A 9,898-nucleotide genomic window follows, 5' to 3' on the forward strand; every position below is an offset into this window, starting at 1 on the left:
CTAAGTGAGTGGTGGGTACTCAAGGAGTTAATTTCGGGCAAAAGAGGTTGTGCGTTTGGGGAAGGGCGGCTGCCCTGCTGAGTGTCGCCACCAGAGGGAGCAGCTGGACTTGAGCTGGTCCCTCCAAGCCTGGGTGCCAGTGCCCACCCAGCCCTACTGGAGCCAGGGGAGGGGGCTGGCTGGGAGTGGCCACCGCGGCTCCAGCCCTTGGTGGTCTCTCCTCCCACCCCCCTCCTGCCTGCAGAGTCATCCGGTCCCCACCCAGGTGACAGCCTCCTCACACTCCATGAGTGGGGTGGAGTGGGGAATCTGGGGAGGGGGCTGGCCAGGAGGGGCCAGGGCAGCTCCAATGCTCCGCAGCCCCTCCCCTCCCATGGGGCCCTCTGGCCCCTTCCCAAGGGCTGCTCTTCCTATGGCCTCTGACGCCCTCCTCCTTCTTGCCCTGCTTTGCCTGGAGCACCCGGTGCCCAGCAAGTCCCTTTCCCAAACCTCCTGGGAGAAGGGACGTGGGAGGAGGGGAAGAAACTTCCAAGGAGCTGGAAAGGGGGGGTAGGGAGACAGAAATAAAGACACCAGACAGAGGGAGACACACACACACACACACACACACACACACACACACAGAAAGAGAGACCAACAGACAGAAGGAGACAGAGAAAAAGAGAAACAGAGACAGAGAGACAATTCAGATAGAAATAGAGAGACAGAAATAGAGAGTGGGAAGCAGACTAACTCACGGAGTCAGAAGTATAAAAAGGGAGAGAGACAGAAAGACAGGGAAAGAGAAATAAACAGAAAATTAGACACTAAAGAGATACAGGAAGCAAAGCAGACTGAGGAGAGACCAAGAAAGAGGAGAGAGAAGCCAGGGCAGAGCGTGCCAGCGGGCGGCATGGAGGGTCACCTGGCGTGGGAGATGTAGTGGCCGCGACCTGGGCCAAGCTGGGTGGGCAGAGAGAAGCCGGTGCCTCAGTGGAGGTCAGGGGGCATGGGAGGGGCAGGAATTCTGCTGCTGCTGCTGGCTGGGGTGGGTGTGGGGGGGGCCTGGAGACCCCCAAAGGGAAAGTGTCCTCTGAGTTGCTCCTGCTCTAAAGACAGTGCCCTGTGTGAGGGCTCCCCGGACCTGCCCGAGAGCTTCTCCCCGACCCTGCTGTCGCTGTGAGTGTCCGGCCCTCTGGAGGCCTCAGGCTGCGGATGGGAGTCCTGGGACCCCAGGGGTTGGGGGGCAGGGTGCTGGCTCCCCAAGGAAACAGGGACCCATCAGGATCTTGGGAGGGGGGCAGCAAAGGATGTCGGGAGGCCTGAAAGGGGGCTGCTGGGATTTGGAAAGGAGCCGGAGGGAAATTCCAAAGGGCAGGGTCAGCATCGGGGCCTGGGAAGAAGGAGAGCCGTGGGGTGGGCTGAGCGCTGCCAGGATCCTTGCCAAGCGAGGAGGGCAAATGCCTGTCTCCCCTGGGATGTAGGGGAAATACACACACCCAGGGCCAGGTGGCATGCCAGGGTCCCCTCCCCCCACCCCCGGACACAGGAGACAGCTCTGGGATGGGACTGGCACACTGGAGCAGTCTTCTCCTCGCCCACCATTGCCCACATCCCCAGCTCACTCGTTAGGACTGGAGTCACCCAGCTGAAGGCCGGCAGCTTCCTGAGGGTACCGTCACTGCACCTGCTGTGAGTGGGGCCCGGCTTAGCGACGGCCACCTGAGGGAGGGGTGTCCGTGCGCGTGGGGGAGTGTGCACACATACACGTATGTGCGTGTCCATGAAAGCATCCGTGTCACACACATACTCACGTGGCATGCGTATGTGTGTGTGACCGTGCCCACGTGGGCTGGGGTTGGGAGGGGGCAAGGTTAACGTGTCAGGTAGGGAGCAGCAACCCTGGAAAAATGTCTTTCTAACTTCCTTGCCAGCCTCTTCACATCCAACTCCTTCTCCATGATCGAGGACGATGCGTTTGCGGGCCTGTCCCACCTGCAGTACCTGTGAGTGAGGCCAGAAGATGGGGGCAGGAATGGGGGCCTGGGAGAGGAAGGCGGAGCCCCTCTGTGTCTCCTAGAGTGGGGGAGATAGGGGCTTGTTGCCCTGGGGAGGAAGTGTCTGCACAAGGGACCGTCTGGAGGGGGCAAGGGTCCTGGCCTCTTGAGTGGGGTTGGGGCTTCTGCTCAGCTGCCCTCTCTGTTTCAAGATTCACAAAAGGCCTGGATGACCCATGACTGTTTCTGGTCCTCCCTGACTTTTGGGAGCCCAGGGAGGTTACAGAGAGGCCAGAGATAAAGAAGTGTTTCAAATTAAGAGGAAACTATTCTGAGTTAGTTGGTGATGGTGGTACTGATGGTAATGGTGGTGATGAGAGTATGACTGCGCCAGCATGACTGCTGGTGCTGGTGGTGATGATAATGGTGGTGGTGTGCAGCTGCTCGCAGGGAAGTGGTGGCATTATTGAGGATGGTGGAGTGGGGATGATTTTGATAAAAATGGTGGACCCAACGTGATGGTGCTGTTGGTGGTACGGATGATGAAGTTTGAAGGGTTGGTGTTAGTGATAATTATCAGTGTTCTGGGCATCGGTAATTATTGTATTGGTATTGGTGATGGTTTGGGGTAGGATGTTGGTGTTGGCGTAATGGCAATGTTGTTGGTGTGGGGTTTGGTGGTGATGGCGGAGATGTTCGTACGTATGGAAATCGCGGCAGTAGTGGTGCTGATGGGTGATGATGTGAGTGCTGGGGGTAAAGGTGATGTTTCTGGTGTTGGCAGTGCTGGTACCAGTGCTGAAGCTTGTGATGATGGTGGCATTGGTTTTGGTATTGATCACAAAGGCTGTGTTCTTGGTGATGCTTATCAGTGTTGCCGGTGTGGGTTTGGTAATGATGGTGTTGGTGTTGGTGTTGGTATTGATGATGGGAACGGGTGGTGATGGTATCGGTGACAGTGGTGACATGGTATATTGTTGGTGATGACGATGGTAGAGGCACTGGGCGTAATGGATGATGGTGGAGGTATGGGTGGTAATATTGGTGCTAGTGTTGGTGTTGGTGATCAGGGCAGCAGTGGTGGTGATGGTGGTGGCAGTGTTCACGGTGAGGCTGGCGATGACCATAGGGCCAGGTTCTTGGGTCCTGAAACTGTAGGCTGGGACCTTGCTGAGGAGAGGTTCCTGGGAGGTTTTCCCTGGGATCGTGCAAGCTGTTGGGGGAGAATTGGGCACATTCCAGTGGCCTATGGCTTCCATGGGGTGAGTTCCCCAAGCACTGCAGGGCCACAGCAGGGAACCAAGGGCCGCCCCCTGACCCCACCTTCCCTCCACAGCTTTATCGAAGACAATGAGATTGGCTCCATCTCTAAGAACGCTCTCAGAGGACTCCGCTCACTCACACACCTGTGCGTGCCCCCATCGCCCCAGCCCTCCCTGACAGGCACCCCGCACCCATCACCCAGGCACACAGCGTATCCTGGGAGCTGCTGATGGTTTCTCCTTCTCTCCCTCCACCAGAAGCCTGGCCAATAACCATCTCGAGACCCTCCCCAGATTCCTGTTCCGAGGCCTGGAGACCCTGACTCACGTGTGAGGCTCAAGGGGGCTGGGAGGGTGGGGGGATTTGGGAATGTTTGGGTGGGGGAAGGGGACATCTGTGCCCACTCTTGGTTGGCACAAATGAGTATGACTGCGATGGTTCCTACATATTTTCCACACCACTCGGGGGCCCTATCCTGAAACCTTGCCTGGGGAGGGGTGGGGGGCGTGGCCCGCAGGGAGTGGAATCCGGGTCGCAGCCCCTCCCCGGCCTCTTGCCCCAGGGACCTCCGCGGGAACCCGTTCCAGTGTGACTGCCGTGTCCTCTGGCTGCTGCAGTGGATACCCACCGTGAACGCCAGCGTGGGGACCGGGGCCTGTGCCGGCCCCGCCGCCCTGGCCCACATGCAGCTCCACCACCTCGACCCCAAGACGTTCAAGTGCAGAGCCATAGGTGGGGGCTTTCCCGGTGGGGTGGGAGGGACAGCAGGTGTTCCCAGAAGAAGGTGGGGGATTGGGGAACGGCTGCCAGGGCTGAGGGGCTCACCTCCTTCCCTGCTCTGCCCTTTCCTGGCTGTGAGTCTCCTGAGCAAGCAACATCACCTCCCTGAGCCTCAGTTTTCCTGTCTGTAAATAGGGGTAATAAACAGTGACATAGGGCTGCTGTGAGACTTCAGTGATGTACTTGGCGCAGGGCCTGGGAGGGGAGGCCCCCATAAATGTTCATTCTCGTCGTTGTTGTTACTGATATAAAATCGACCATTTAAAAAGTACTTCCTATGATCATTTTGCTTTTCCACAAATATATTTTGGTACCTTTATGGGTACTGGGCAAAGCAGAGAGCACAGCAGTGATGAAGCCAGTCCTGGGTCTTGCCCTCACAGAGCCCACAGCCAGAGGCAAGCAGAGAGGGATGGCCCAGAATGCTCAGGGCTGGGATGGGGGAAGCACAGAGGGGTCAGGGCCGGGATGGAGGGAAACCGTGGAGCTACGGGAGCCCAGAGCCAGAGCGGGGGCCAGGCACAGCTGGAGGGTCAGGAAGGAGTGGACATTTGAGTTCAAACCTGAAGACCATTACTAACATCATCATCATCAAAGCGTAAGACATGCTTTTGGTCTTTGGGATTCACAGAACAAGGGAGTTTAACTTAGTCACCCTTCATTCCATTATTCAACACACAGTCACTGAGGTCCACTCGGTGCCCGTCCCTGTGAGAGGCAATGGGCACACTGTGGTGACCAAGATAACCCTGGGCCTTGGCCTTGGCCTCATGGGGTCACAGTCCTGGGGGTGGGGAGACAGACGTTAAATAAAACATTGCACCAATAAGTGTATGGTACACATTGTGATAAACACAGGGGGTGATGAGAGAGTTTAGGCGGTGGTCCTGCCTTACCTGGGGCATCGGAGAAGGCTTCTCTGAAGAGGTAGCACTAGCTGTGGATGTAGCTAAGTGGAGTACAGAGGAAGGAGCCCGCATGTGCAGTGACCCCCAAGGCAGCACAGAGCTTGTCCTGAATGAGGGTCAAAGGGAGGCACGTCTGGTTTACGGGAGTGAGGAGGGAAGGACACAGATGAGGTGGAAGGTGCAGGGGCCTCACTCTGCAGGACTTCGAAAGCCACAGAGAACAAGGTGGACTTTATCCAGAGGGCTGTGGGAAGCCATGGAGGGTTTTGAGCAGGGAGAGACATGATTTGATGACCATTTTTAAAAGATCCCCTTTGGATGGGTATGCTCAGTGGTTTGGTTCATTGCTTCAACCCTGGTCCCTAGGAGTAGGGCCTGGCATGTAGAGTGAAGTATTGTAGACTGGAGTCCACCACCCGGCTCCACCGCCACCACACTGGGCAATCTGGGTGCACCGTTACCAAAAATGCTAAGGTGCTGTAACAGAGAGGCTGTCAATAGCAAGAATTAAAGAAAACAGAAGGGTCTGAGGTGAGCAGTCCAGGTGGGTGGGGCAGCCCCTGGGTGTTATCCTGCTTTCCACGGCTGAAACCGAGCTGTGGCCCCGTCCATAGGCCAGTTCACAAGGAGAAGGGGAAAGGGCCAAGTCCAGGATGAGCCGTCTTCCTACAAGCAAGGCAAGCACTACAACCATCACTCTGCTTTTGTTCCACTGGGAACTTGGTCTGGTCATGGCCGCAGCGGACCTCAGAGGCTGGGGGGCAGCATAGGGGCAGTGCTGGGCTAATGTGGCCTCTGGCTGGGCAGCTTTGTGCCCAGCTGCTATCCTATCTCATGGAAGATGGGAAGGGTGGATTTGGCGGGACAGCTGGCTGCCTGTGCCTCTTAGCCTCAGTTTCCTCATCTATAAAGTGGATATAATAACAGAACATAGCCCATAGGGATCTTGTGAAATTAAATGAATGAATAAATGGCTACTTCTAAGCAGCTCTTTGCTGATGCCACGCAGCTTAGAAAACAGAGTACCGCCATGTTGTTGTGAGTTAATATGTCCATAGGTAAAAAGATTCCACTGTATGTCCCTACATCGTGGCGGTCCTCACCCCAGAGGTGTGCAAAGCGGGACTCAGTGATGAGGACCCGTGGGGTGCCCCTGGCCTGCCTGACTCTCTCCCCTCCCCGCTGCACCCCCTCCCAGAGCTGTCCTGGTTCCAGACGGTCGGCGAGTCAGCGCTGGGCGTAGAGGCTTTCTCCTACCAAGGGGAGCCCCACGTCATCCTGGCACAGCCCTTTGCCGGCCGCTGCCTGATCCTGACCTGGGACTACAGCCTGCAGCGCTTCCGGCAGGAGGAAGAGCTGTCTGGTAAGCCCACTCCCATCCTCCAGCCTGCCAGGTAGCCTGCCCAGCTCCTCTGACAGGCGCCCTGCTCCCCGCCTCCCCACAGCGCCCTCGGTGGTGTCCTGCAAGCCGCTGGTGCTGGGCCCGCGCCTCTTTGTGCTGGCCGCCCGCCTGTGGGGAGGCTCGCAGCTGTGGGCCCGGCCCGGCCCCGACCTGCGCCTGGCCCCGCTGCAGGCCCTGGCTCCACGGCGGCTGCTGCGGCCCAATGACGCCGAGCTCCTGTGGCTGGACGGGCAGCCCTGCTTCGTGGTGGCCGACGCCTCCAAGGCGGGCAGCACCACGCTGCTGTGCCGGGACGGGCCCGGCTTTTACCCGCGCCAGAGCCTGCACGCCTGGCACCGGGACACGGATGCCGAGGCCCTCGAGCTGGACGGCCGGCCCCATCTGCTGCTAGCCTCCGCCTCGCAGCGGCCTGTGCTCTTCCACTGGTTTGGGGGCCGCTTCGAGAGGCGCACAGACATCCCCGAGGCCGAGGACGTCTATGCCACACGCCACTTCCAGGCCAGCGGAGATGTGTTCCTGTGCCTGACACGCTACATTGGGGACTCCATGGTGAGGCTGAGCCCAGTCCCGTGGGGCAGGCACAGGCCGGGCCTGACCTGCATCGGCAGACTCCCACTCAGGGCTGACCTTTCAGCACTGACCCCACCTCGCGCACTGGCCTCTGAACTCTGACCCGCCTCACGGGCTGAGCTTCCTAATGTGCTGATCTTTGAGCTCTGACCCCACCCCAACACTGACTCCAAACTGTGACCCCTCGAGGCTGACCCCTGACCCTAAACCACTCCCCATCCCCCAACACTGACACTGGCCCCGAGATTCTACCGCCAAACTCCAACACACCCCAGCGACTACATTTAATCACAGCCATCACACCCTGAAGCCCCAGGGCTGACGGCCCACCCCCTCCAGCACTCTCTCTCTGGAGTGAGGTACAGCCAGGGGGAGGGCTCTGGGCCTAAAAGGCACTGATCTGACGCAGGTGTTCACAGGGTGTCTGCATGGGGAGCAGACTGTGGGCACAGGGACAGGAGCAGGGAGATCAGGAAGACCAGGAAGGAGGCTGTGTGATGGTCCAGGAGGGGGGTGACTGTGGCTGGGCTGGAGGGCAGCCAGAATAAATGAGAGACATAAATACCATGGTAGGTGAAACTGACAGATCCCAGGGCTGACTGATTCTACGTGGGGTGTGAGGGAGAGAGAAGGGCTCAGAATGACTCCAAGTCGGTGGCCTGAGCAGCTGGGTGGTGACATTTATGAAGATAAGAAAGCTGTGGGAGTTTGGGGACCTGCAGGCCTCTGTTCCCAAGCTGTCGCAGGTCCTCCAAAGCCTAGAGGACCACTGACGGGCAGGCCTGGCCCTCTCGGACCCCAGCCCTAATGAGCGGCCACCCTCCGCAGGTCATGCGCTGGGACGGTTCCATGTTTCGCCTGCTGCAGCAGCTTCCCTCTCGCGGTGCCCACGTCTTCCAGCCACTGCTCATCGCCAGGGACCAGCTGGCTATCCTGGGCAGCGACTTTGCCTTCAGCCAGGTCTTCCGCCTTGAGCCTGACAGGGGGCTCCTGGAGCCACTGCAGGAGCTGGGGCCCCCAGCCTTGGTGGCCCCCCGGGCCTTTGCCCATATCACCATGGCCGGCAGACGCTTCCTCTTCGCTGCTTGCTTCAAGGGCCCCACACAGATCTACCAGCATCACGAGTTAGACCTCAGTGCCTGAGACTGGAAGGGCCCCTGGACATGGCTGGCAGAGGGCTGGCATGGGGAGTCCTGGGCCTCTGGATGCCCCATTGCCTAGACTCCTGGTCCTACTCAGAGGTGACTGCTGGTCCTGTGAGATACTGACCACAGGCCAAGTTCAAGGCAAGAGCTGCTCGTCCAGTCTTAAGCAACGTCTTGGCTGGGGGCAGATGACCCCTCCCCCTCCAAGGATGACTTGGGGGCTCAGGCTGGGGCACCGCCACACGGAGACAGTACAGAAATCATGGGGGGCGGGGGGTAATGTGCAGAGCTCCATGAGGTCTGGAAGCGCCCCGCTCAACCCGCTCTCAACCCTCCTATTCCCTGTAAAAGTACTACGGAGAGGATAGCTTTCCTTTTCCTTCTAAACTCAATCCAGCCAATCGCTTTTAGTGCCCGCCTCCATGACGTCATCAGTAGCTGGGCAGTTTTCCCTGCCGGGCTTGCTAACTTCCTCTGCTGCTTGTGCGCATGCCTGCTGCCGAGGCGGAAGCCCAGCGTGTCTTCCCTGTTGCGCGTGCGCAGGGAATAGGCGGGAAATTGAGAATTGTCGCCGGGAGTCCGAGGTACCCGTCCTCGGTCGGTGAAAGGGGCGAGGACAGAAAGTGTACGAGCTCAATAAACGCGCTGTGCACCCGCCTCACCGGTTGTTGTGGGGTCTTTGGGAGAGGGTGTCTGCTGTGGCATGGGGGTGGGGTGAGGGAGGAGGATTCGTGTCCCAGGAACGGTATTATGGGGGGGGGGTCCCAGGGTACATTTTGGCTGCCCTTGTTGAGCTTTCGCGAGGTTTCTAAGGAGTGTGTGCTCATGATTATGGGGGGCCTAGTGGGATGTCCAAGGGATATAAGGGCATTATTAGGGGACAGGTCATGGGTTTATTGTTGGTCTCGTGTCTTATGTGTTGTAGGAGATACTGCGGGGTGTTTTGGAGGATTTTAGGCATTTTTATGGCTCTTGGGGACATTTTGGAAGTCTTATTGGCTATTGGAGACTGTCCCAAGGGAGTTTAGGGCTTGTTGGAGTTCTCACACCGTGTGGTCATTATATATTATTAGGAGTATCATGGGGAATCATTTAAAGGTCTTACAGGAACATTTGAGTGTTAGGAAGGGTCTTTTATAATAAAATGGGGTCTGAGGTGAGTCGGAGGGTCACTATTATAATCATAAGCTATCTGGCTACTCCTGTTGTGACAGGATGATCCCACATCCTAGTTTTCCTGGGAAGGTCCCACTGTCCACCTGAGTGTCCCAGCATTCCATCTGGCTAGAGCTCCCTTTCACTCTCAGAATGTCCCCCATGTGGCTACTAGAGCATTTTAAATGGCAGATGTGGCTCCCATGGCCACGGAGGCAGAGGTCAGGCCCCATGCCGTCCACCAGGCCATGAGGAAGCAGGCCTGCGGGCTTGTCCCAGTGGAGAGATTCAGCTGCCAGCTTCCATGCTGGCCCCCATGCACATCCACCTTCTCCTGGCCCCCCAAAACCCCAACGCGCACATAGGGAGTTTCGAGGCTGCTTGGGCATGAGGCAAGATCATTTAAGAGTGAAAATTGAACAAAGACCCCCTCCAGTGAGAGACGAGATGGAGCCCTGGCCAGGTGGTCTGAGAATTCCATCCTGGAGTTTAGGATCCTGTGCAGAGCCAGGACTTGGGGAAAGAGTGGCCCTCGGTGCTCTTTCCGCTGATCCATCCTCAACAGTTATGCTCAGAGCCTGGGAGAGGTGACAGGGTCAGCTTGTGAGAGTGGATCAGGTTATATCTCCCCAGGGTGCATACACACACACACACACGCACACGCGCACACGCACACACACACACACCTCATACCCTATG

The 9,898-nt window shown here is 57.9% G+C and overlaps 1 protein-coding gene across 3 annotated transcripts; it reads left to right on the top strand.

Annotated features, from left to right (window-relative positions):
• The first annotated feature begins 371 nt into the window (after positions 1-371).
• On the top strand, positions 372-8,695 carry LGI4 (leucine rich repeat LGI family member 4). 3 transcript variants are annotated; one of them, XM_060288793.1, is made up of 10 exons: positions 372-1,158; positions 1,600-1,671; positions 1,914-1,985; positions 3,313-3,384; positions 3,497-3,568; positions 3,802-3,971; positions 5,542-5,604; positions 6,126-6,290; positions 6,373-6,878; positions 7,728-8,695. In XM_060288793.1, the coding sequence occupies exons 1-10, from the start codon at positions 989-991 to the stop codon at positions 8,040-8,042; spliced, it is 1,677 nt and encodes a 558-aa protein (XP_060144776.1). In that variant the 5' UTR covers positions 372-988; the 3' UTR covers positions 8,043-8,695. The 3 variants fall into 3 exon arrangements, with proteins under 3 accessions (XP_060144776.1, XP_030730549.1, XP_060144777.1); XM_060288794.1 differs by having other exon boundaries at positions 1,021-1,158; positions 1,529-1,671; XM_030874689.2 differs by lacking the exon at positions 5,542-5,604 and having other exon boundaries at positions 382-1,158.
• The last annotated feature ends 1,203 nt before the right edge of the window (positions 8,696-9,898 follow it).

This window comes from Globicephala melas, chromosome 19 (assembly GCF_963455315.2).
Source record: "Globicephala melas chromosome 19, mGloMel1.2, whole genome shotgun sequence".
Classification (NCBI taxonomy): Eukaryota; Metazoa; Chordata; class Mammalia; order Artiodactyla; family Delphinidae; genus Globicephala; species Globicephala melas.